General features: G+C 37.1%; 1 protein-coding gene and 2 pseudogenes across 1 annotated transcript; 2 read left to right on the forward strand and 1 right to left on the reverse strand.

The window, feature by feature from the left end:
* Window positions 1-6,822: 6,822 nt before the first annotated feature.
* On the reverse strand, window positions 6,823-7,614 carry LOC142632559 (uncharacterized). Its single transcript, XM_075806940.1, has one exon. It carries the CDS (start codon window positions 7,612-7,614, stop codon window positions 6,823-6,825), a length of 792 nt encoding a protein of 263 aa, XP_075663055.1.
* A 6,614-nt stretch (window positions 7,615-14,228) lies between these two features.
* Window positions 14,229-27,763, forward strand: part of LOC142632560 (calcium-dependent protein kinase SK5-like) — a 39,400-nt pseudogene continuing 25,865 nt past the window's right edge.
* On the forward strand, window positions 17,916-18,964 carry LOC142631354 (L10-interacting MYB domain-containing protein-like; annotated as a pseudogene).

Genomic DNA, 27,763 nt, shown 5'->3' on the forward strand with positions numbered 1-27,763 from the left:
CTTGAGAATGACCAAAAATCTCATGCCCAGCAAAAAAAAAAAAAAATCCCACAACCAAAAAAATCTCATGCCCAACAAAAAAAAAAAAAAAAAAAAAATTCCCATGACCAAAAATTTCATGTCCAACAACAAATTTTCCCACAACCCAAAAACTAGCATGTCCAATAAAAAATTTTCATGACCAAAAAATCTCATGCCCAACAAAACTTTTCCATGATCAAAGTTCCATGACTAATACAAAAATACATGCCACCACAAAATTTTTCCATACCCATACCCACAAAATTTTGCCATGCATGAAATAAAACTTACACATTCCAACAAATTTTCCGCACTCATCATGAATTTGTTTGACCAATCCTATACAAAAAAATTTTCATAACTTCAATACCCCCAAAATTCAAGCCAAAATTCATTCAACAACACCACATATTACATACATTGCCAAATTCCATGGGTCATCAACATTGTCCAAGTTACACCAAGACAAAAAACTCAACAATTCAAAAATATCCCCAAAGCCAAGATTACAACATGATAAACCCTACAATGTGCAAAATTTCAAGAGAAAACAACAATAAAATGACAATGTCTCAACACCAAACTCTCAATGAAACATGAAAACAACAAATTTCCCAAAAAAAAAAAAAAAAAAAAAAAAAAACTCACCTTGAAGTCCATCTTAGAGTGTGAGCATGAATCTTGGGGTCTTGAAGGAGTCCTTCTTCATCATTCCATCCAAGAGATAGGTGGTATTTTTTCCCATGAAAAGTAAGAAAGGAAGACCTATCGGAAGATGATGCCATTGTCAATGCAAAGAAAAAGGAAGTTTGGAAATGGGTTTCACAAAGTGGATGTGTAGCAAAAATGGCCAAGAACACAAGAATCTGAAAAGAAATTGAGGGAGATGAGTGAAGGAAGGTTGAGAAGCTTAGGAAAGTGATTTTTTAGGGAAGAATTGGTGTAGTAAGGGAGAAAATCCAAGTGGAAGAAAGAAGTGAATAGTGACAATGGAGGAAGAAAGAAGAGAGAAAAGCAAAAAAAAAAAAAAAAGGAAAAGACAAGGAATGGGGACCAAAATCCCCCCCCCCCCTCTTTTACAAATCTGAGTTGCTGAGTCAAACCTGAGTTGACTTAGTCAACTCCAAAAAAAAAATTTCTTTTTTCTTTCCTTCTGAGAAAAAGAAAAAATCAAGAAGGATGAACGAAAATTTTTCAAAGTTTCAAAAAAAAAAAAAAATAGATGATATCAATTGCAAAAAAACTTTTGTGACTTTGAAGAAATTGTGTTTTGGAGATGATCAAGGACAAAGATACCATTTTTCTTAAAGAGAAAAAGTTTCAAACTCTCAATTCCAAATTTCAAATTTTCAATCCCAAGTTTCAAACTTTCAATTCCAAATGTCAAATTTTCAATCTCAATTTTCAATTTTTGAATTCCAAATTCCAAATTCTAGATTTTCAAATTCCAAATTCCAAGTTCCAAATTTCAATTTTCAAATTCCAAATTCCAAGTTCCAAATTCCAAATTCCAAATTCCAAATTCCAAGTTTCAAATTTCAAAGATAAAATCTTTTTCAAAGGACTACAAAAATCAATCAAAGTTTTCTTGCAATAAATGAAAAAATTCAAATAAAAAATGAACAAATGAAAATCACACATCTTAAAAAAAATGGAACAACAAAGCACTCATCATTTAAAGTTTAATTTAAAACTTTAATCTTTTACAGGCAAAATTCCAGATTGAGGTAGAGAAGCCCCTTGATCGCCACAGCTCTGGTTTCGAGGTAGAGAAGCCTTTGGTTACCTTTCATCAAGATCGAGGTAAAGAAGCCCCTTGGTCGCCACAGCTCCGATTTTGAGGTAGAGAAGCCCCTTCGTTACCTTTAATCAAGATCGAGGTAGAGAAGCCCCTCGATGGCCACAGCTTCGGTTCCGAGGAAGAGAAGCCCCTTGGTACGTTTCATCAAGAATGAGGTAGAGAAGCCCCTTGGTCACCACAACTTCAGTTCCGAGGTAAAGAAGCCCCTTGGTTACCTTTCATCAAGATCGAGGTAGATAAGCCCCCATAATCACCACAACTCAGGTTCTAAGATAGAGAAGCCCCTTGGACACCTCAATCGACACACTTTGAGACCCAACAAAAATATTGGAATATTTATCCAAAAAAGCTAAAATTCAGATTTATGATAGAAACCCTGACCCAACGTTTATAATCGAAACGCAAACCAAAGGTATAAGTTGACCTTGACCCAATGATTATAAAGAATCACGAACCAAAGGTATAAAGTTTGAACGCCACAAGGGAGAATCCTTGATAAGTTCACAGTTCTTGAAGAACCAAAAGAAGAGCAAAGCCTCACCTTTTCTGATTTTTATTCAATAATATTATTAAAAAACGTTTACAAACTTCAGAGCCTATTTAAGGGCTCCATAAAACTTGACAAACAAGAAAATATATTCTAAAATAACTCCTAATTGATACCTTACCATATCAGGAATCAAATTTGACCTAAAAAGCATTAAATGCACCTAAAAACAATGAAAATACCTAAAAAACGTACTAAATAATAAAACCCTAAATAAAAGTTGATTTGGTCTGAAATTAGTAGATCCAAAATAGGAAAAAATCTGCCTTAACTGATATAGAGCTAGAAATTCAATCAGTCATTAATTCATGCCATAAATCACTTGCAATTAAGCCAGATCAGCCCTAAATAGATTGAATTAAATTTATTACGTTTTCAGCTTCCTTTGGGCCAAGCTTGGAATGTCCTGCGTTAGAATCAGCCTAAATCTCTTGAATCAGCCCATTAAGTACTTCTTTGATCTTCTTGGATCTTGCTCTTGTAATAGGCCGAACTGGAACATGCAATGGATCCTTGAATGCTTGTTGATTCTCATCACAAGACTTCTGTGGGTGTTTATCTACAAGATAATCATTGTTGAAGAGACCTGAATCATCAAAAAAGGAGTTTAATTTTTAGAATATGGATTAAAAACGTGTCTAAGTGCAAGTCTCGACTTAAAAAACCTCAAAAAAGGAGTCCAAAATAGACTAAAACTCAAATACGGGTCTAGCACCCAAGAGGGCCATTTGACACTCTTGGAGTGCCGATCGGCATAAACGCGGGCCACGGCCCGAGGGCACTTGGATTGAGATAGTTCTCATTTATTTCAATTTTTTAAAGATAAGGACCCGTCCCAGTTCGTATTTTGATCATTCAGCTAATTTTTCGAACATTCCAGCCTCTATAAATAGAGGATGCCTCTCAAAATTCAGCACACTCTTTCACGCTCTTCGACTACCCTCTTTCTGGCTCTTCTCTTCTTTTCTTTTCTCATTTACGTTAAAGATGTTCTGGAGGCTCTAGCCTTAGGAGTTTCTTTTCTGTAAGCAAAATATTTTAGGTTTCAAAGAGAATTAAATAAATTTCTTTGAACCCTAAAATATTCCTTCACTAGGAAGAGCACGCTCATGCAAGAGGTAGTTTTTCTTTTCTTTTTCTGTTCCCTTCTATTAATTCTACTTGATAATGCATGAATAGAATTTGGATGTTTTTATTATTTTTGATTTCTAATGTTGTTGCCATGTGTTGTTTAAACTTTTCTCAAATATGTCTTTAGATGATTCTTTTATTTGTTGTAATCTTTCTCTTGAATCTCAAAATCTGCTAAATATCAAATATTTGTTTAACTAAAAATTGATCTAAATTATTTAGATTTGATTTTCTAAAAGCAAAACTGGTCTGTATTTTCATTAAATACAGATCTGAATTTTTAACACATAAAACTAATCTATATTTTCATTAAAGAGTGATTGACTCAACGTTCTTGATCTTCTTCACAAAGTCCTACAAGGGGTGGGCGGCTCCCTCCCATGCCTAGTTCTTCAACTCGGTCGTGGCTTCAATAATGGCAGGTGGCTCCTAGTGAGTTCCTTCTTCCCTCGGCATTAGTACCGTGGGATCTTCATCCATATAATCTGTGACTTCACCATCAATCTCCATATCTGTGGGCATGTCAGTCGCAAAAGCATCCAAGCACTCTATGCTATCCATCCATTCACCAAACAAATCTTTTTTCCCTTTATTGTTCAGGTGGGTGCATTGAGGGAGCTCGTTCCCTTCCATCTTCTTATTATCATCTTCAGGGCTATCCAGTGTTATGTTTTTGAGACTGTAGACCATCAGTGTTTGGTCTAGAGCAGCCAATCTAGCGTCTATGCCATCTTCTTCCTCAGTGTATAGGGTCAATGAGCCAAGTTCTGAATTGTGAAATGACTCCAACTTAGGAATCTCTCTACCATGCTTGTCATATCGAGATTCTGACTTTGAACTAACATCAATAATGCAGCTCTAATCTAAGAGACGCCCCCATAGGGGTAATCTACATCATCGGCTTCTCCAATTTCCTTTCTTGCAACTTCTAACACATTTTCTAGCCTATATTGATCACTATCAGTGTCACTTCCCATGTCTATAGGTTCAGCTTCGACGTCATCCTCTATATCTTCATCATAGTAGTCTACATCATCATCATAGTTTTCATAATAAAGCCCATCATCTTCATATTCTCTGTCACTAGGGGGTTCACCCCAATCATTGCCACTGTATTGGCTATCATAGTCTTCACTATCGTTGCTTTCACTATCACTACTGCTATCATCTTCACCATCTCCGCTGTCACTGCTGCTGCTATCACTACTACTATCACTCTCGCTGTTACTACCCTCATCATCATCATCGCTAAGGGCCTCTTTCTCTTCCTCATCACTTGTTTCTACTTCATACGGGATCTTCAATGCATGTTGGCAAGCCTCCCAATGCTCTTCTTCTTCTATATTACAAATGGCATCTCCTAGAAGCGTAGTCATTGCGTTAGGGTCCATATAATCAGCCCAATCCGTAGGAACCCAGGTTGTGTCTTCCTTCTTCAGTTCTGGAAGCTTCTTGTTACAATCAAGTAGTAGCTCGAACCAAGGCATCATAGTTCTAGTCTCAAGATCAAATCTTGGTTCAAGAAATTTCCAATAGCGTTGACTATCTCCAGCTTTGACAAACTTTCCCTTCAATGTAGGAGTATAGGGCTTTAGGAGCTCCGCAAGACAAGGAAGTCCCTTTGCTTTGGCCTTGGCATGGGTCATTATTCTCACTTCCATCTCTAACAAGTCATCATTAGTGGGCTTATAGCCTAACCCGAAAGGTGGTGTGGCAGTAGGAATCCTCAGGACTTGAATAGTTGGCTTCTTCATAGTCTTTCCCAAGTTCATTCTCGGAAGATAATTCATTCTCCTCATCATTGCCACCACATTATTGTTGCTGTAGGCAACAAAGTTCATAGAGATCTTCTCCACTTCCTCTTCCCTTCTTTCAAAGCCAGGCCTCTCAATTTCAAAGCCATCTAAGGTCAATGGCTCCTTCTCAAAGTCAATACCAAAGATAGTCTTAGGTGCCGTCAAGGTATCGCCATATATGGTAACTATGGCTCCTTCATGTGGAAATCGAACCCTTTGATATAGGGACGAAGGTACAACCTCTATGTCATGGATCCATGGTCGCCCAAGGAGCATGTTGAAGCATGATGCTATATTCAAGACTTGAAATTCCACCTTCTTTATCATTGGCCCTATAGTGAATCTAGTGTTACGGTTACCAAGACCTCCCTTCTACTATTGTCATAAGCTCTCACATGCTGGTCAATTCGCACAATTTCTTCAATACGTAGACCCAAGGAACTTACATTCTTTAAAGGACATACATTTAAAGCACTTCCATCATCAATTAGGACCATCAGAATCCTCTTGCCTTTGGCATCTATAGTAATGTGTAATGGGTCGTTGTGGACCCAATCATAGCATTCAGATCTTGAGAAGTAGTGGTTGTAAGGACTTGGATATGATTGAGAAGGTCCACCAGATTTTGGCATTGCTTGTATGAGGCCATGAGTAAAACCCATAAAGATATGTTGGCTTGTGTCTTCTATAGTTGCTTAAGGACCTCATCTTCTTCTATGGGTGTTCGTTGGGTAGATTTATTCAGGGCTTCAATTGGGTTGTCTGTCTCCGTATGTAGGGGTTTAAAGTGTCTTCTCCCCTTGTAATGTGGGCAATTTTTGTTGGGTCATTAGGATCGGTATCTTGGAGTTTGAAGTGTCTCCCCCCATTTGTGGATGTTGGGTTACTTGATTGGGGTTTGAAGTGTCTCTCTCGGTATGTAGGTGCTTGATTATTTGATTGGGGTTTGAAATGTCTCCCCTTGTTTGTGGATGTTGGGTTACTTGATTGGGGTTTGAAGTGTCTCCCCCCATTTGTGGATGTTAGGCAATTTATGGTTCTATCACATCTTCACTCCATATATCATATCTTGTAGTGGGCGTCATACCCATCAACTCTTCCTTTGTCATCATAAAGCACTCGGGTAAGTCATAAATTAACTCAGACGAGTCCTCTTCACTTCCCTCTTTAGTCATCAAGCAATTAATCCTTGGTCCTCTCCCAAAATTGTGGTTGGGCAAGGGATTATTAGTGATGCTAGACCTTGTAGGCGGTGCAATCACCTTGTTGTCTATTAAGTCTTGAATTGCATGACAAAGGCCAAAAAACTTGTCAGTATCATGGCTAGGGCCTTGGTGGTAGGCACATCTCTTATACACATCAAATCTTGTAGGTAGCGGGTTTGGAATTGGTATTGGGTGTAAGAGCTTTAGTAACCCTTTTCCTTTTAGCTTCTCAAATACTTGGCTCACAGGCATACACAACTCATGAAACTCCCCCCTAGGCCTTGGAGGTGGCCCTTATGATATTTGCACGGGTGCAATAAGTCAATAAGGAACATTTTTGTAGATATTATAAACTTCTTCAGTTTTAGAACTAGATCCTAAATTCTTTTTAAACCTTGGTGGGTCCTCATTCTTTATAGTGAAATTATTTATTGCATCTTCAATTTGGATTCTAGTAGCAATCAAAGCTTTAAAATTAGGGAAATATTGGGCAAATAAGTACTTATAGTATACAAGTAATAAATTCTTTACAACTATAACTAATTGTTCTTCTTCACTTGGCCGATTCATCATCTGTGTAGCTTTGGACCTCCACTTGGTAAAGAAGGTAGAGAATGATTCTTTCGGCTCTTGCTTTGTGGTCTCAAGATCCCTCCTTATTATATCCACCTCTATGTTGTACTTGTATTGATTATGAAACTCACGGCAAATGTCTTCCCACCTCCTTGCTCTAGCATCATCTAAGTTGAGGAACCACCTAAGAGTGGCTCCAGTTAGAGTATTTTGGAACATTTGAGCAAGTAGTTCTTCAGTCACTCCTAGGGGTTTTATGGCCCTCATATACATCTTCAGATAGGACTTTGGGTAGCCGGTCCTATCAAACTTGTCTAAGGTTGGCATCTTAAACTTAGGAAGCAATCTTACATCAGGGAAAAGTGAGAGTGATTGGTAGTCCATGAGGTCTTCCATCTCACGAGCTCTCCTAATCATCTCTTCCATCTTATTTATCCTCTCATTGATCTTCTCTCCTTCCATGGTTGGGGAATTATGGTTAGTCTTGTTCTCCTCTTGGCCACTCTTCAGGTTCTGAAATTGTTGTACCATAAGGTTCATGTCCTCCCTCAGCTGGATTTAACTAGCTACCATGGTGTTTAGTAGCTCTTGGGTGTTCATGGGTTCTTCAGTGTTCAAATGTTCTCCCTCTTCTGTCATGGTGACAGGATCTTCAGTCTTCTTATGGCTTGAACTGTCTTGTAGGTTGAATATGGGATTGTGATGTTGCAATAGTGGAGTGTATTCTTTGTTCACGGGCTTTAGTACCATGATGGGAGTGACAGGCTTAGAACTAGAACTACTAGCTTGTGTCGGTCTTGCGTTCTCTTTGGAGCCTTCCCTTTGATCTTGACAAAATTTTACCCTAAGATAAGGCTTGGTCGGGTCAATCACAGCTAAGTCCCCATCTATATCAATCAATCAATCAAACACACACAACATGCAATGCAATTTTAACATGGACCGACCTAAGGGTAGATTTTAGGTCATTACGTTGTAGGGTGGGTTTGTTGTTTTATTGTTTCCCATAGCTAGGACGTTACACCTCCGAACCTGTAATATAATGAACATTGCGTTGGTTCAAACGGCATGGTCTATCCTTTACAGTCAACAAGAAATGATCCAGTGATTTTGGGTTGTAAAGGTGATCCATGGTTACTACCACCATATTGTTGAGATGGGTGCATATATATTTGTTGTTTTGATGGCACACACTATAACAGTTAGGGAAATCTCTTAACAACCAACACAAACAAAAATATCATCCAAACATTGCAAGACATAAATAAACAAACAAGCAACAATATCATGCAAAACAAGGGTATATATTTGGTCACTTAAGTTTAACATGAAGCTTAGCCCTCAACATTCCTAGTAGAGTCGCCACTGTGAGAGACCGCAACTTCTTGAGAGGGTGCTCTCAAAAAATATTTGGATGCTTTTTCAATGCACCTCTCTTTTTGGGTAAGTGGTGTGGAGTCGCCACTTATTTTTTATACGAAAAAAAAAATACAAAATTATATGATCAAAATACTTCATTGTCATTGATTGAATAGAAATAAATACAGTCTTGATAAATTGAATCCTACAAAGCTTTGAGTCCTAGTTACAATCTATCCAAAGATAAAAAAGAAAGACAAAGCACAAGTCTACCTATCCAAAAGAACTATGTTCGGAGGCTACGTTACGAAATGAGAAGGTGTTTGGCACCCATTCCACCCAAACAGATTCAGGTCTTCTAGACTCTAATGACCTATATACCCTTTTTTGCATGATATGAATAATATGTTGAATATACATGACAGACACTTGACCAGAACTAACTCAAATAAAATTATCCTATGAATGTATCCTCTTTATTAGAAAAAATTCCAATCTATTTTTGTGAATAAAAAAAATGATTTGATTCATTAAAAAAAAAAAAATCAGATTTGTTGTTATATAAAGAAAGAATAAGGTTTTCACTAAAAAAAATCAGATTTTTTTTGGAGCAAAGTTAAAAATGGTGATTTTTTTTAAAGAAAAATTAGATCTATTTTGTGAATAAGAAAATCTAGATTTGTAGGGAAAAAGATCAAATCTGCTTTTTATGAATAAAATAAGAAAATGACTCTTTTAGAAGAGGGACTACACTCATGTAATAAATCTATGTTGCATGCTGATATCAAAAATCATCTCAACTTTTAACTTCTTCTTTTAAATTTCAAAATCTGCTATTTTGTGACAAAGAAAATCTTCTTAAAAAAAAATCATATCTATATTTAATGAAAATACAGATAATTTTTTATAGTTAAAAAATCAGATCTGCATTTAATGAAAATGCAGATAGGTTTTATGTGTTTTAAAAAAATAGATTTGTATTTAATGAAAATACAGATCAGTTTTTAATGTAGAAAAAAAAATCAAATTTGCATTTAATGAAAATACAAATCAGTTTTACGGGTAAAAAAAATCAGATCTGTATTTAATGAAAATACAAATCAATTTTTAGTTTAAAAAAAGATCTTTGATGATTAGCAGATTTTGAAATTTAAGAAAAAGATCACAACAAACAAAAGAATCACCTGAGGACATATTTAAAGAAAAGTTTGAACAACACATGGCAATTACATCAGAAAATCAGAAATAATAAAAACATCATAAACCTATTCATGCCAAACAAAATTAATCAAAAGGAATAGAAAAAGAAAGGGGAAAAAAAAAAAACTACCTCTTGCATGAGCGTGCTCTTCTTAGTGAAGGAATATTTTAGGACTCAAAGAAATTTATTCAATTCTCTTTGAATCCTAAAATATTTTGCTTACAGGAAAGAAAATATTTTGAAAGGCCTCCTCTATTTATAGAGGCTGGTATGTTTGAAAAATCAGCTGAATGATCAGAATACGAACTGAGATGTGTCCTTATCTCTAAAAAATAAAAAAATGATTAGATTTATCTCAATCCAAGTGCCCATGGGCTATGGTCCGCATTTGTGCAAATTAGCACTTGAAAAGTGTCGATCAGCACTCCAAGAGTGCCCAATGGCCCTCTTGGGTGCTAGACCCGCGTTTGAGTTTTAGTCCATTTTGGCCTCTTTTTTTTAGGTTTTTTTAGCCGGGATTTGCACTTGGACACGTTTTTAATCCATATTCAAAAATTAAACTCATTTTCTAATGATTGAGGTCTCTACAACAATGATTATCTTGTAGATAAACACTCCAAAAAGTCTTGATTATCTACAATTTTTTTGTTATTTGATTATCCTCTTTATTCCCATGCTATCAAGCCTATTTTTGACACTAACTAACAACCAATCACAAAATTACTTAATTAATTTTAATTGTCTAGCCAATCAGAATTAATTTAAATTAATCATGTGTGGTTGATTCTATCTAAACAAAATGCATCTAGACCATGCAAACTTGTTCATACGATATCTTTCAGTCCGACGGTCCGATTTGGAAATCGAGCATACCGTTGTGATCGTTAGAATCTCAAGATCATTTTTATGATATGCAATGAATGAATTAATGTATGTAATGCAATCATGAATTTTGAGTATATGAATAGTCACTCTAGTCATCTTCCTTGATTAAATTATGGGTGCAGAAGCGAGTGTCTACAGCAGGAATAATGGTCCACAGGCCCATAAAGTGATAAATGGCCTGAGAGAAAGTAAATGAGTCAAGGAAACCCCAAAGAATGAAGTAGTAAGCCCATGGGTATTGTAAGAGATGGAAAGAAAGTAAAATGGGCCAGAGGAACCCAAAGAAAGTAATTAATAAATGGGGTTGCTTCAAAGGCCAATAAACCCAAATGTAAAGACATGGTAATTGGGCCAGGGAAGCCCAGAGGATTTGGCAAAAGCCCATGGGAATGAAAGAGGTAGGAAAGAATGAAATGGGTCGAGGATGACCTGAAGAATGAAATGGGTCAAGGATGACCGAAGAATGAAATAGGTCGAGAAAGCCCAGGGTATTGAATGGATTGGCCCATCAGGAATGTTGGGTAGTAAATACTAGAAGAAGAAATAATACGAAATTGGCATGGCAAGCACTTCAGCCTGCAAGCCTAGAAGTAATATAGCAAGAACAATGCAGTGACGTGGCAGGAGCACCAACCAACCCATGGACAAAGGATAAAAGGGGACATGGACCAAATTAAAGAAGAAAAGGCCCACACCCAAGCAATGCCCAGCCTATCGAAGAAATGGGATGTAGAGAATGAAGTCCCAAGAACTCATTCACGTTGCAAGAGTTAAACAAACACCAGAGTGTGCAGTAGGACCAGACAAGCCTGAAAGCAATAGCAAACACGTGATAGCCAGAAAAGCAATGGACTCATATGGAAGTGGAGCATGCACACAAGGCTTAGACACCACTTACCTGTACCCAACCAATATAGGGGAGGTGGACCCCCGGGTTAGAAGTAAGAGAGGGTGTAGTCTGGCAGTGGGGAGAAGGGGGAGCCTATTTTGGGGTTCCTGCTCAAGCTCTTTTGGGGGAAATGTCCTGCTGGGATGACATCTCTTCCAAAAGAGGTAAACATGAGCTGGAGCCACTAAATGCATGCTATAGAGGTTGGTAAGTGAGAGTATTAACCCTTATCCGGATGGGAACACCAAAGGGGAGTAAAAACAAAACAAAACAAAACCACTTTTATTTGGGAATGAGGCATGGCACAGCCAACGTAGTGTAGCGGTGGTGGTTGTGCAGCTAGCAGACCAATGGGTAATCCTAGAAGGACGCCCACAACAGGCTAAAAGCGATTAAGGGGTAAAAATGGCAAATCCAGTCATGACAAGCAATATAAAAAGCCTAGATGTGCACATTAAAAGGAACAGGAAAAAAGGGTGGAGAGTAAAAAAAAAAGGAAAAAGGAAAGAAAATAGAGAAAATGAGTAGAAGAAAAAAAAGGAAAACAAAAAACCAAGAGTAATGAAGAAAAACACGAGTGATAGGAGTAAAAGCATGCATCAATAGGCCACCTGCTTCTCTCCCTCTCAGTAGCGCACTCTCTAATGAGTCAAGAATTTGAGATTAAGTCATCTAGATCTGTTTTCCAAAGTGAGTAACTTCTATAGCAGGATTCTCCTTTGAGATTACCCACATTGGAGTCTGATTCCCCTTTTGGACTTGAATCTACTAAGGGGTCAAGTTCATTCCTCTAGCAAACTACTCCACTCTTCCTTTGCTCTAGTTGATTAATGATTAACTTGACACCTCGTTATTAATCTATTCCTGCCGTAATCGTGTTCCAATACTTCTTCCTTTGTGGAACTATTCACGTATTATTATTAGTAGAAAGTATTTTAGTTAAAATATGTTTTAGTTATCCTGTTGTATTGTATTCTCCTGCTATAACACTTGTAGCAGTTAATCCTGTCGTAAGCACGTGAACACGCTCAAGATTCTTGTCGAGACACATCAATACGAGAAGGGCCCAACTTGTGTACAAGCTGGCCTAAAGTGTATCTTAGTTAGGCCAGTCCCAACTCTCCTACGCCAAAATCATAGGGCTGTGGCACAGCAAGAGCAATCCAGCCCAAGACGCAAAAAAAGGCCTACCACAACCACTTAAATAAAACAAAACAAAAACCCCTTAAATAACAACAAAAAAAGCTCAAATAACAACAAAAATAACCTAATCAAAAACAAGATTAGACCCAACAACAACGAGTGAACAAATTATTCAACAAAAAACCCATTCAAAAAAAATAATAATAATAATAATAATCATTCAAATTGGTAAATCTTTCAACCTATTATATAAAAAATAAAAATAATCATTCAAATTTGTAACTGTTTCAACCTATTATATAAAAATAATTTCTAATTTCATTTATTCTTAAAAAAATGACTCAAGAACAAGATTGTAGTCATGAGTTCTCCTTGGTAGTACTGGCAATTATGTTCTTTTTGGCTTTGCAGTCACAATAATTTCGCTCTCCTTAGCGACACAGTTTGCAGTTGTAGCAAATATCATTCATTCTCTTCTCTATTATCATTTCAATTCTCTTACTTTATTACTCTCATCTTATCAGTCCATTTTTTTCTTTTTCTTTTTCTTTTTCTCTTTGTTAGTAGAAAAATATTGTAATATTTAATGTATTTTTGTGTGTGTGTGTGTGTGTGTGTTTTTTTTTTTTTTTTGTGATATTGATATATTCAGGTTATCTTTTTATTAAATTTTGTATAATTTAAGTTTCTTAGTGACTACCCTAAAAAATGTTCTTGGAGCCACCATAGACTTGTACGATTGTATTTATTTTCCAAAGCTCTTGGTTGATATGGTAAAGGGGTATTTTTGAAATATTATTGGTTTTCAGGGGTATTTTTGCAATTTTCTTGGTTTTAAAGGAGTATTTATGTAATTTTATTGATTTTTAAGGTGAGTGTGGTCTAAGTCAAGGGCAACTTTGTAAGCTGAGGCTGTTTCAAATTGTTCTTTTTATTAAGACAATGGCTGAAAGAGGCAATCCTTTGAATTGGGAAGATGTGTGATTATTTTTTTTTTTTTGTATATGATCTTTGATTAGATAAAACTATGCTAGGAAGTAAGAACACAATATGGTATCACTCCTCTTAAGTTTCGTTTATTACGTAAAACCAAGAGAAGTTAATCCACTTGCGAATTAATCCTGCATTAATTAATAGCAAGAAAAAACAAACAATAGTAACTTAATGCTTTGTAGTTTGTACAAAGGCAGAGAAACGGCAAAGAAACAGCAAAGTGAGAGATTATAAAGAGAAACTCGTCTCTAGCAAATAAAAGATTACAAATCATCTATATTATTTTTTGTGTTTACTTTATGTTTTACTAATTATGGTATGTCATATGTTTGATTTTTGTTTTCATTTTAAATTTTGGTTATTTTATAAGGAAAGCCAAACAAATATATGACAAATTGTGATTAGTGAAACATAAAGCATAACACAAAAGAACCATATAGAAAAGCATATATTTATGAGGGTGAGAGAGTTACATACCAAAAAATAAAAGAAAGCAAAAGAAAGTACAGAGAGAAAGAGTAGAAACTAAAGAGTAATAAATTAAGAGAACCTGAGACTTAATAATAGTCTTCCTTCTCTCCAAAAGCAAAGTAACAGAGTAACAGACAGAAGGTAGGTTGGGTTCTCTTCAAAGTTGAACCTTGCATCTCAGAAATCTCTTCTAATATCTAACATAATTAGATCATGAAAAAATCAATCTCTTCTTCACTACCAAAAGATTTAAACCCCACACGGATCCTTCCCCACAAGACTCAAAACCTCAGAGACCTTTACAAACTTGGCCACAAGCTCGGACAGGGCTTCGGCACCACATACCTCGGTACAGACAACTCCACAGGCCAAAACTACGCTTGCAAGTCCATCCCAAAGCGCAAGCTGTTCTACACAGAGGACTATGATGATGTTTTGAGGGAAATTCAGATAATGCAAGACTTGTCTGAGCAACCACACGTGGTGAAGATTCGAGGTACGTATGAGGACTCTGGCTGTACACTTGGTGATGGAGCTGTGTGAAGGTGGAGAGCTTTTTGATAGGATAGTGAGGAAGGGACACTACAGTGAAAGAGAGGCGGCTAAATTGATGAAGACTATTGTTGAGGTTGAGGAAGCTTGTCATTCGGTTGGGATTATGCATAGAGACCTCAAGCCTGAGAACTTCTTGTTTCATAGTCTGGATGAGGATGCCGCTCTTAAAGCCACTGATTTTGGACTCTGTATTCTACAGGCCAGGTTACTTCTCGAGTTTGTTTCTTGTATAGTTCTTTACATTTATCTCCCTCGTATTTTAATGTTTTCATAGGTACTTTTTCTTATTCTCACCTCATTTAAGATGTCGTATCATATGTCATATCTAATATGTCGTGTTATAATTTTCAAAAATTGCTTGTGTCGCTATATCATATCCATACCTGTGTTCATGCTTCCTAGGCAATAGTTGCTCATATGAGTATTGGTTTTTTTTTTTTTTCAAAGAATTTATTCTCACTCTCTTTTCAAGATGATTTTATTTGAATGATTTCTAAAATGGGGTTATGACTAGTTTCCTACGAAATTTTCTTTGCAAATGCAATGCAATAAATGGTTGTTGGTTTTATTTTTGGTGCGCTGTTAGGATTAGCCATATTTTAGAAGCTAGCCATAATATTATTGGTTCTTTCTATTTCTTACTTGAAAATCATGCGGTTGGTGGATTGGATATCGAGTTATTCTACCTAGGTTTTATTTTATTTTATTTTTTAATGTTTTTTCTCCATACGAAACAATAGAGTTGGTTTAAGCTTGAAGAGTGATGTTAGTATGTATACTTTCGTCACCTTTAGAAAAAATTATATCATTGTCTCTAATTGGACCTCTTTCTACTAATAAATCTCTTAATTTTGTGTCAATATTTTTCCAATTACCTGGATCATAAATATCTGAAGGAATATAATTCAACATGTCATTATTATTTTCATTTTCTTCTAGTTGAACATCATTATGGTGAACTTGTTCATTTGTGACATTTTCATCATTATTTTCATTTTCTTCTAGTTGAACATCATTATGGTGAACTTGTTCATTTATGACATTTTCATTATTATTTTCATTTTTTTCTAAATTATTTTGAAGTTCATTATCAAGATTTGTTGTATTACAAAGGGCCCGTTTGTTTAGGCGTTTACATTGCACAGAACGGTTGTTTCGCAAATTGTGATTCAGGGATTCCGTTTGGCTAGGCGATATCTACGGGATTGCGTTTTCAATTCCGCAGATTTTCGCGATTCCGAAAACGAAATTTTCTACTGCTTTTTCAGCATCGCGCAGTTGGGACGATTGGGTTGCCGCTAATTGTTTTGCGCAGTTCAGGAATTTTTTACCGAAATCCCAGCCTACCCCTTCTCCATATATATATATATATATATATATGGAGAAGGGATAGGCTCAGTTGCTCACTTATTTCTTCCTTGTTATTGCTCAGTTGGTCTCTTCGATTGCCGTCGTTGTTTTGTGTCTGCATCACGATTTCCAGGTAAACATTCTCATATCTCATTAGTCTTGGTTCTCTCCTCATCAATTTTAGATATTCAGTTATTTCTTCTCTGTTATTGCTCAGTTGCTCTCTCCGATTGCCATTGTTATTCTACATCACGATTTTCAGGTAAAAATTCTCCATTACCCATCTCTGAAATAGTTATATTGATTTGGGCTTTTACACGTTAGTTTAGATGACTGAATAAACTCAAAATATTAGAACTTACATGACTAAGTGATTTGTTGTTGCTGCTGTTGTTTTTCTACTGATTGTGAAGTGTTTAAAACAATTTCAGACAGATGAGGTTGATCAAAACCATTTGGATTGGATGGGATTCATTTTTTCTTGTTGAAAATTATATGGGTTTGAAGAATATTTCAGGTTGTTGTTGCTGCTGCTGATAATTTTCAGATGACCATTATTAATTGTTCTTTTGCTTGGATCGGTAGTTCCTCCCACCCAAGATATGGGTCTTGCTTGTAAATAACAAGATTATTAATTAAAAATATTCCTAGAAGCCAATGTCAATGGGCAGAATTTTCAAATTTGAACTTTTAAGTGTGATATTGCTTAATTTTTTGTATGTTTTAATGTTTAATATTCCTTGAAGGAATAGAAAGTTTGTTCAATACAGTAAGTTGGGACAGTTAGATTCTAATATATGGGTTGATATTAAAATTCAGACTCTTCTGTGATCAAATTGGTCACTGGGCATCGATTAAAATACAAAATTTTTGGCTATGATTTGATATCTCATTGCACATTTGCCTATGCGTGTTTTCTTTGCATCTTTTCTACCATAGACATGGATGGGTTGGAACACATGTTGATTTGTTTCTTTACTAAAGATGATTTTCTTAAGGTGTTTGAAGTCCCATTTTCAAGATGATAGAGTGTTCTGAAAATTCATTATTGACTCTGATAAAAAGTTATTCCGGTAGATTACAGAATGGAACATTTAGTGATTTAAAGGAAAATGATACTACTTGTTTACTTAATTTCTAGTTCATCAGCCCAAGTAGCTTGGCTGAGGATGCTTAGGTGTTAGTGGCAAAATGACAGCTATTATGTTTTTGACATTGAAAGGCAGGGTGATTTAGACAATCAAATAAAAGCTTGGCATGTGTGTAACCCTGGCAATCAAATAAATTCATTCATAACACAATAACTAGATTTTAGTCGAGCATTCAATCTATGATGAATAGGCAGGGGAATGGACATCCGAGAATCAGTAGTTAATTTTGTAGCTTGTGATTTCTTTTGGGTTTGTAGAAGTTGTAACCTTGCTGCTCATTCTGCAGCAAAGTTCGCTCTAGCTTTAAATTTGTCTTGTTTTTTCAATTCGGCCAACCTTCCTCCTTGTCTTGCTGATGTTTGTAAGGAAGAGGCCTCCCTTGTGTCTCCTTTGTTTTGAGTTATAGACATGGCAGATTATCAAAAAAAAAAAAAAAAGGCAGGGGAATGTGGCTGCTCACACGCTTGCTAAGTGGGGTAAATTCTCAATTTTTTGTTCTTTGTAATTTGTCTATGGAATCCTTCTCATTGTATTTCTAGCTTAGTGCGCTCAAAGAGGCCTTAAGTAATTTTGTTTGTTCTTATGTCTTTTGTTTTTTCCTTTTGCTTTAGGCAGCTAGTTTATTGTGTTGTTGTTTATTTCTAGATTCTTACTTAATAGAAAGCTCCAACCACCGACTTATTCTATTGCTAGTTCTACCGTTTATTAATTTTTGACTAAAATGTATTGCTAGTGTATTAAGTGTGAAATTGTTTTACCTATAATAGAGTATTGTTTGTAAGAGCATTGGAATTTTTACATATTTGGTTGAACATTGTTATTAATAAACCTATATTTTGTTTAGATGGTTATGAACAAGGAGACTTCAAATCCTAACACCAAACAATCCCAAAATAGCTCAAATGTTAGAGTTCAATGGCCATCAAGAGCAACAACTATCTTTTGTGAAGCTTGTGTGGATGAGGTATTTAAGGGCAATCGACCTAATACCCACTTTAGTAAAAAGGGTTGGGCAAATATTATAGCAACTTTTGAAAAGAAAACTGGAAAGGAATATCCTAGGGCGAAGTATAAGCATAAATGGGATAGTTTGAAGAAAGATTGGGTACTTTGGAATAAGTTGAAGGGAAGTGAAACTGGATTGGGATGTGATGCAACCAAAGGAACAATAGCTGCAACTGATGAGTGGTGGGAGAGGAAACTAATGGTATGTTTTGTATAACCCATTGTACATATTTTGTATTAGTAGATAAACCATGCTATTTGAGTTATTAATGAAAATATTCAAAATTGTAGGAGGGTCCTGAAGCTGCAAAATTTCGAGAGAAAGGTTTGGAGAATGTTGACTTATTAGACATTATGTTTAAGGACATTGCAGCCACAGGAGATTTAGCATGTGCCCCCACTTCAAGTGTGTTACCAGATGATCTTGAGACACCTAAGGAGGGGTTAGGTGATACTTCTGCTGACTCATCTTCTCCAAATGATGATGATGACGTTCATGAAGATGAGACTCCTAACCTCACACAACCACCTAACCCAACACAAAACAAAGGAAAGAAGCGAGTTTTACCATCATCCACACAGAGCAAAGGGAAGAAAGGAGGAACGGCATTACAGTTAACATAACAACTTAGTCGTATCTGTGATGTTGTGGAGTTAAGGAACTCAGCTTTTTCAGTTGAGCCAAGTAGTACTATTCGTAATGTCATGGAACGCGTGTGCACCTTGGATGGCATTGAGAAGGGTTCCAAACTCTACCTCATGGCAGCACGTATTTTTCAGAAACGAGAGAAGAGAGAGATGTTTGTCGTGATGGAAGAACCATATTTACAACTTCAATTTCTGCAAGAGGAGGCAAGATTGTTAGGAGGGCACTACTTTGGCACTTAGGATGTTTTATGTTTTATCCTTTGAATAATGTTTTACGGAAGAGAGAGATATTTTTCATTCTATTGTTGTTTTATCCTTTGGAATAATGTGGTTGTTAGGGTGTTTTAACTTGTTGGGCTGTTAGGGTGTTTGAATTACGAAGATAGAGTATTGCATGGAGGGTAATTTTTTATATGGTGCTTTTGTAGTGAATCTTATGGAAATTTCTGAATTTGATTAAAGGTCCTTAGTTTATCTAATATAGAGGATTAGTCACCCTACACAAGATGTGGGGGAAGTAGTCCTTCCTAAGCTTGTGTCAGAATCGTGACCTGAGGATGGTAGGGCCAAAGAGTTGGTAGGAAAGGTAGAGGAGAAGGTAACTAATTTAGGGAGATTCGGTAAGGAAAAGCCTGCTGCCAAGCCCGATTTTGGGGATGGCATGCAGTGGGAGATAGCAACGTGCCGAAAGGCCTAGATAGCACCTACTGGAAGTGTGGCGCCAAACCATGAATTTAAAATGACGGAAGATGGACCAACTAAAGAGGACCCAGCCTTAGGCCCATTAGCAATAAGCTTTGATGATAAAAAAAAAAGGATGGATATCTGAGACTTTAAGCCTAACAAGTAAGCACTGGAAGAGGCTAGCTAGGAAAAGTAATAAGAGGGTAATCCAGGTTAATGAAAGCCCAACAAAAGCCAAGCGAGATGACCCAATACCACTTTAAGAGCTTGACCCTAATGCAGGAAGTCTAAAACACAGTAAAGGAAGCAAGGGATACGATCAAAACCTAAATGGTGAGGAGAAAACGGTTAGCAGTGTGGCGGTGGTTGCTGAGCAGCACCGCTGAGCCAAATGAGTGTGATAGCCTGGAATTGCCAAGGATTAGGGTCGTCCCTAGCAATTCGAACACTCACCGACGAGGTGAGAACAAAAGACCCACTTCTGGTCTTTCTATCGAAGCTGAAGGCTAGAACGAGTCGGATTAAACGCATTCAAAGTAAGCTGGAATATACTTAGGGAATAATGGTTCCAAGCGATGGTCAAAGCGGTGGCCTAGCGTTGTTGTGGAGAGAGGATACTGATGTGCAATTCAAGAGTTGCTCTAACTCTAACATCGATGTTGAGACTCACAATAGCTCATCACCAACACCATGGCATGCAATTGGGTTTTATAGGCAACCCGATGCAACTAAACACTTCATTTCGTGGCAGTTGTTGGAAGTCCTAAAAGCGTAGAGTCCACTGCTGTGGGTGATGTTCGGGGATTTCAACGAAATCGCCCATTTGAATGAAAAACTAAGGGGGCTGGAAAGAGATGTTAGGCAACTGAAGGACTTCAAGGAATGTCTAAGTAGATGTGGGCTATATGACCTGGGTTTTGCTGGGCAAAGATACACTTGGTGTAATGGAAGGGCAGGGGAGTAGAGAACTAAACTCAGATTGGATAGAATGGTGGCAAGTGAGAGTTGGATCGGTAATTTTTCGGAAGCGAGTGTTCATCATTTTACTATATCAATCTCTTATCACTGCTTGTTATCACTATTCCTTCACCGACGACAACCCCACAAACCGGCAAGGAAGAGGTTTTTCTTTGAGGCTATGTGGACAATGGAGATTGGATGCAGAGAGGTGATTGAGGAAGCATGGGACCCTCTGAGGAGAGACACTGAGTTTATAATCATGGACCATCTAAAGAGTTGTCAAAAGCAGCTCTGAAGGTGGAATTGGAGGGTTTTCAGGAATGTGAACAACACCTTGAGACAGAAACAAAATCAGCTCCAACAACTCGAAGTAGTGGATGGTAGGCTTGATAAAGCTAGGGAAATTCAATGGCTGAAAAAGGAAATCAATGAGATCCTAATACGGGAGGAGATTATGTGGAAATAAAGGTCTAGGGCGATGTGGCTTAAGTGGGGTGATCGAAATACGAAATTTTTCCACGCCACAGCTAGTCAACAGAGAAGGAAAAATAGAATAGAAGGGTTGTAAAACCAATAGAGGGAGTGGACAGATGATCAGGAGGGTATTGAAAATATAATTCTAGAATAGTTTGTGACGATTTTCAAGTCTGACAACCCATCCAATTTCGATGCAAGCTTGAGTGCAATTTCCAATTGGGTCACTCCAGATTTGAATGAGGAGTTGTTGGCAGTGTTCAAGGCAGAAGAGGTATGGCAAGCACTACAATAGATGCAACCCACAAAAGCCCCGGGTCCTGACGGTTTGTCACCCATCTTTTACCAATAGTATTGGGATATTGTAGGACCCAATGTGGTAAGCTGTGTTTTGGGAGTTTTAAATTCTGGTGTGTTGCCATGTGCTCTCAACGAAACATTTATATGTCTTATCCCGAAGGTAGCGTCACCACAGAAAATTGTGGAGTTCAAACCGATAAGCTTATGTAATGTAGTGTATAAACAGACAATGTGCTAGTTGCCTTTAAAACGATGCATTGCATCAACCAGAAAAGGAAGGGCAAGGAAGCTCTAATGGCAGTGAAGCTCGATATGAGTAAGGCCTACGATCAGGTTGAATGGCCTTACCTTGAAGCTACAATGAGGAAAATAGGGTTTCATGAGAAGTGGATTGCACTAATTTTGATGTGTGTAAGTACGGTTTCCTACTCGGTTTTGGTAAACGGGGAGCCAAAAGGGAAGATTGTTCCTTCGAGGGGTATTTGGCAAGGGGATCCAATTTCCCCGTATTTATTTTTATTGTGTTTAGAAGGGTTGTCAGCAATGCTAAAGAAGGAGGAGAACGAAGGACATATTAAAGGAGTGGCAGTAAGTAGAAGGGCTCCGAGTGTTTCCCACTTATTATTCGCTAATGATAGCATCATTTTTTGTAGGGTTTCGATATTGGAGTGTGATAGGGTGTTGAGGGTGTTGGAGGATTATGAACGTGGTTCGAGCTAGAAGATCAATAAGGATAAAACCTCCTTATATTTCAGTAAGAATATGAGTACTGAAGTGCAAAACCAAGTCAAGCAAAGGTTCGGGGCTGAGATTGTCAAACATCATGAAAAATACTTGGGGCTGCCACCGTTAGTAGGAAGGGGGAAAAGGAAAGCCTTCAACCGGATAAAAAATCAGGTGGGAGGGAAAATTGCAGGGTGGAAAGGTAAACTCTTATTCAATGCGAGTAGAGAAATCCTTATAAAAGTCGTTGCGCAAGCCACACCTACATACACAATGAGTGTGTTCAAGCTTCCAGACTTGCTGTGCAAGGAATTGAATTCAATGATGGGTAATTTCTGGTGGGGGCAAAAAGAAAGGGAAAGGAGATTGGCATGGGTTTCTTGGGAGAAATTATGTATGCCAAAGTCCAAGGGAGGTATGGGGTTTAGGGACCTCAAGGCATTCAATCTGGCCCTATTAGCGAAGCAAGGATGGAGAATTTTAGAGAACCCAAACTCACTGGTTCATAGAGTATACAAAGCAAAGTATTTTGCAAAGGATTTGTTTTTACATGCTCAAGTGGATAGAAAACCATCCTACGCGTGGCGGAGCATTATGGCAGCAAAAGATATAATCGTAAAGGGCTCTCGGTGGTGCATAGGCAATGGACAAAAAGTTCATATTTGGGATGAGAGGTGGATCCCAAGGCCAAATTCCTTCAAAGCAATTAATCCACAGATGCCCTAGCATAAGGAAGTGATGGTATCGGACCTCATTGATGCAGATAGAAGGAGTTGGGATGCAGCCAAGGTTAGACGCATTTTCCTCCCTCTTGAAGCAGAGATTGTGTTGGGCATACCAGTCAGTTATAGACTGCCCGATGACTCGATCATATGGGCTTGGACCTTAAATGGGAAGTTCACAGTGAAGAGTGCCTACGGAGTGGCGCAGAAATGTCTAAAGGAGGGGGGTACAAGATCTGATACAGGAGCAGCTCTGATAACTCGAAGATGAAAGCCATTTGGAAGGTGATTTGGCAACTAGAGTGTCCAAATAAAATAAAACACTTTATGTGGTGGGCGTGCAAGAATATCCTTCCAACAAAGAATCAACTAAAGGCTAGGGGAGTGGGTAGAGATGACTGTTGTGCATTGTGTGGCCTTCGTGAGACATCGGGGCATATCCTTTAGGCATGCAACTTTGCAAAGGCTGTGTGGAGCGGAACAAAAATTAAACTTCCTAGACTACCATAACCACTGTTTGATTTCTTGGACCTGGTGTGGGAGGTAATGGAATCTCATCCAAACATTAATTGGGTCCTATTTGCTGTAACCGCGTGGAGCTTGTGGAACAATAGAAATATGGTGGTACATGGTGGGCAAAGCAAAGGCCAGGAGGGGCTCATCAAGTCAGTGGCTACCTATGTCAAGGAGATTAAACAAGAGAAGCTAACACAGATAAGAGCTCCCCAAATTGCCACACAATCCTGGTCTCCACCGAAGCAGGAATGGTACAAATTTAAAACCGATGGAGCAGTATTCAAGGAGACAGGGAGCTGCGGAATTGGTGTGGTGATTAGGAACGACAAAGGCCAAATTATGGGGGCAATGAGTAAAAGAATAGAGCTGCCATTGGGAGCACTAGAGGTAGAGGCCAAAGTTGTGGAAGAAGGGGTTCAACTTGCATGGGATCTCAGCCTCAATCAGATAGTCATTGAAAGTGATTCTCAATTGGTGGTCAGCTTGCTGCGCGAGCAAAGCCTAACTCAAAGTAGTGTTCAAATAGTTATTGAAGGCACAAGACTGGGACTTCATTGGTTTACTGCATGGGAAGTATCACACACTCGTAGAGGCTGCAACTCAGCGGCTCACATTTTGGCAAGACATGCCAAGTTTGTAAATGATTGTGTCATATGGGTGGAGGACACCCCACCTATAATTGTAGATCAAGTGCTAAAGGATGCAAACTATATGGTTTCCATTTGAGTTTAATGAAGTATTATGTTGAGAATCAAAAAAAAAAAAAAAAAACTTTCACTTTGTTTATCCCTTTATCTTAGTGATACGTTCCTCTTTTTAATGTGAACTGCTGGTCTTGTACTTGTTCCTTATCAGATCAAATCTTCTTTGATGTTGTTGGAAGTCCATACCATGTTGCACCAGAAGTGTTGTGCAAGCGTTATGGACCTGAAGCAGATGTATGGAGTGCAGGAGTTATACTATACATATTATTAAGTGGGACGCCACCTTTCTGGGCCGGCAGCATCTCTAACTTCATGTGGTGGTGAACATGTTACTGTAGCACATATCTTCTAGATTTCCAATTCATAATAATTGATATATATATATATATATATTACATCTTTTCCTTTCTGCAGAATCTGAAAAAGGGATCTTTCAGTTGATTTTACAAGGAAAACTAGATCTTCAATCTGAACCCTGGCCTAGCATTTCAGACAGTGCCAAGGATCTGATAAGGAAAATGCTTAATAGGGATCCAAAGAAAAGGCTAACAGCTCGTGAAGTCCTTTGTAAGTCACTTTCAATAGCACTAATAAGCGAGGTCACTTGTTTGGCATTTATAAAAAGATGAGGTTTAAACAGGTATGATTAATACTATTGGATTTGGATTTGTATAAGGTTGTTACTAAAGTGATACTTGTTTTAGGCCACCAGTGGATTGTAGATGACATTGCTCCAGATGAACCACTAGATTCTGTCGTATTGTCACGGCTGAAGCAATTCTCTGCAATGAACAAGCTTAAGAAGATGGCTTTGCGTGTAAGGCTTTGACAGATAACAGTCATTTACAAAAGTGAATTTCTTGTACTATTTTTTGGTAAGTATTAATTTCTTGTACCCATTGAGGAGTATGACCCTATTGTTCTGAAAATACAAACACAAACATATATGAGTCTGTTTCTTCCTATCACCAACTAGCTAGGGTGAACTTCAGCTGAACCTAGTCTTTAACTCTAGAACTCCAACCCAATATTAGTTAAATTTTATTAATCCTTACAGGACCAAAGTAGAACTTTTGTCTGAAAGAGTTTTTCTAGATACCTGAATTTCCCACCAAATTTACTTTATGTTCTCTTATTCTTTTAGCATATCTTTGATCTTTCTACGAAGTAGAAAAATCATTAAATGGGATAAAAATAGAAATATGTGAAATAGGACCACCCATCTTCCATGGAAGCCTTAGACTGCATGCAGCTATGGAATCGGAGCTCAATTAAATGTCTAAAGCTTGTCTATGACATAATACTTATAATTTTACGTCTGTCAAAACTTTAATCATCGCTTAATGGTGACATTACATATAATTTTCACAAATATTTAAGTGTTGAATTCTATATGTTTCTGTTGTAATATTTTTTCCTTTTTTGTGAGAGCTAGACAATCATATTTAAAGTCTGCAAACTCTGCTTAAAGGAAATCCCTGAATAATTTTAGTCATTAAAATTTAAAATGATGTGAGGAAAAAAGGGAAACCAAAATTCTATATCATCTTGCAGTTTCCTTTCCAAATTTGTTAGGACATATGTGAATGATGTTAGGAACATATGTCAATATAAAATTGGCTAATCTTTTGACAAAACACACTTTACTTGTAATTTGGTAGATGTGTTTAATACTTCAAGGAACAATATTTCAAGTTCAAGTGTTAAAATCGAGCAAATCTGTCTAAGAATCAAGCAAACCTGTCCAAGAATCAAGTAAAGAAGTGCTGGATTTTAAAGCTCAACAGCTAGCTCGACAGATAAAATCTATCGAGGTTTAAAAAGCAGTTTTAGCCCGATGCTCGACAGCTGCTCGATAGATAAGCTATCTATCGAGATTTATGAAAATCAGATTTTCAGTTCTGATTTCATTTCAATCCTTGAATAGATGTTTAGGCTTTCATTTCTCACAACCCTAAACATATATAAGGATTATTTTAAGGGCCGTCAATGGTGTCACAGTTGCACGAGTGTGGAGCAAAGTGTTGTTCATGCAAATTGTGATCGGAGACAGAATTTTCCCTAGTTCTTCTTTCTCTTGAAGAGGCTACTGTGTTTGTACGCCGTTGGGTTTTGTGACCAAAGAGCATTGTGATCTTCATTGTGTTGATGAACTTTGTAGCCAACATCTTTCTCAAGTTGATGATTAAGTCGCGTACTAGGATCTGCGCATCTATTAGTTAATCACGTACTGGGAGCCGTGCATTAAAATGAGAGATTGTCACTACATAACTGTTGGTCGGTATAAGATATTGGAATTCATTTACTTGTAACCGCTTGTTATGATAATAGTGAATTCTCGAGAGTGGTGACCTTAAAATCACCCAGTGGGATTTTTGCCTTGGAGGTTTTCTCCATTCGTAAACAAATCACCGTATCAAATTTAATTTCCGCTGCATTTAGTTATTTGGTGATTTGTTTGTACTACCATGCGTTTTGCATATTAATTGGATTAATTAATTAACTTGGCTAATTAATTAATTAATTTATCACAATGGGTCAATATATTCTTGGCCTATCAAGTGATATCAGAGCAGACACACTCTGATTAGGGTTAATCTTTGTTGTGTGATCCATTGACCCCTGTTGTCATGGATAGAGGACAGTCCCTCATTGTACCTCCTTTATGTGATGGCACTAACTATGCATACTGGAAAGTATGCATGAGAGTTATCTTGCAGTCCTTAGATGAAAAAAGTGTGGCAAGCTGTGGAAATAGGTTGGACCAAGCTGAAGGAAGCACCGACCGATTGGGATGATGTGAAGATCAAGGCGGCAAACTTCAACAACAAGGCATTGAATGTTTTATTTAGTGTGGTCACAAATGTTAGGATTAGTGCCCTTAAATCCTATTGTATGATGCTATGTATGACTTAATATTGTGATTAATAAAATTGTTTTATTATTATCTAAAAATAATGGTAACATGAATATTGGGACATTATCATATAGTCCATGAGATGTATAGTATGTGCTTTATATAAAAAATCACAAAAGATATAAATCACAAGTTCTTTGTAAACTCAAAATTATAGTTCGTAGTCGGTGATGAAATTGGGCATTTCATCTGCGAAGACTATAACATATCAACTAAGATGATTTGTCTTGATCATGGAAATGGAGATTTGTAGTTGGTATATTGATATGTCTTAAGAGTTAAAACATATTGAACTGAACCGCTATGAGATTTATTATTCTCCTAACGATTGTCAAATGAATAATGAACTCACGACTTATATTTGCATGAACTCTTAATCCTGAGAGAATAATGGACCTGATCATGAAGTGTAGGTTACTTTGATATATCAGGAGTGAGATCTATAGTTACAGTCAAAACCTCAGTATGTTGGGTAACCACATTTAGTGTTGATGGAACATATATTCTCAGAATGGAATTCATAGTCTCTTAACGGAGATATAAAATATTCCATTGACATAAGTTTAATGAGTTCAGTTATTCAGAGATTTAGGTCTAACCACTTTAGTAAGGAGTTACTAAAATATATATTTATGAAATTGAATTTCATAAATATATGATGAATAACTTAAAGGATTAAACCGGGTACTCAAGAAATTAAAATGTAGTAATCTACAAAGTGGCAGTCTACTTTCATGACTTTGTATTACTACGAATATTTTATGAAGTGCTTGCATATACGATAAAGTCTTGGGATATAATTTATTAATAAGGCCTAGAGTGCAATTTTATTTATATAGTGGTATTAAATATAATTAATAGTAATTTTGAATTTGTCAAGAGTTGACAGAAAAGCCCAAGGCCCATTGGAGCTAGTGTCTTATTGGTCCCTTTTGGTCACACTCCAAGTTACACACTTAAACCCAATTGGAAAGGCCCAAAAGGCCAGCCCAATTAGATAATCATTTAGATACAAAGGGAGAAACATACAAAATTTTTT

Source organism: Castanea sativa, chromosome 4, assembly GCF_040712315.1.
Source record: "Castanea sativa cultivar Marrone di Chiusa Pesio chromosome 4, ASM4071231v1".
NCBI lineage: Eukaryota > Viridiplantae > Streptophyta > Magnoliopsida > Fagales > Fagaceae > Castanea > Castanea sativa.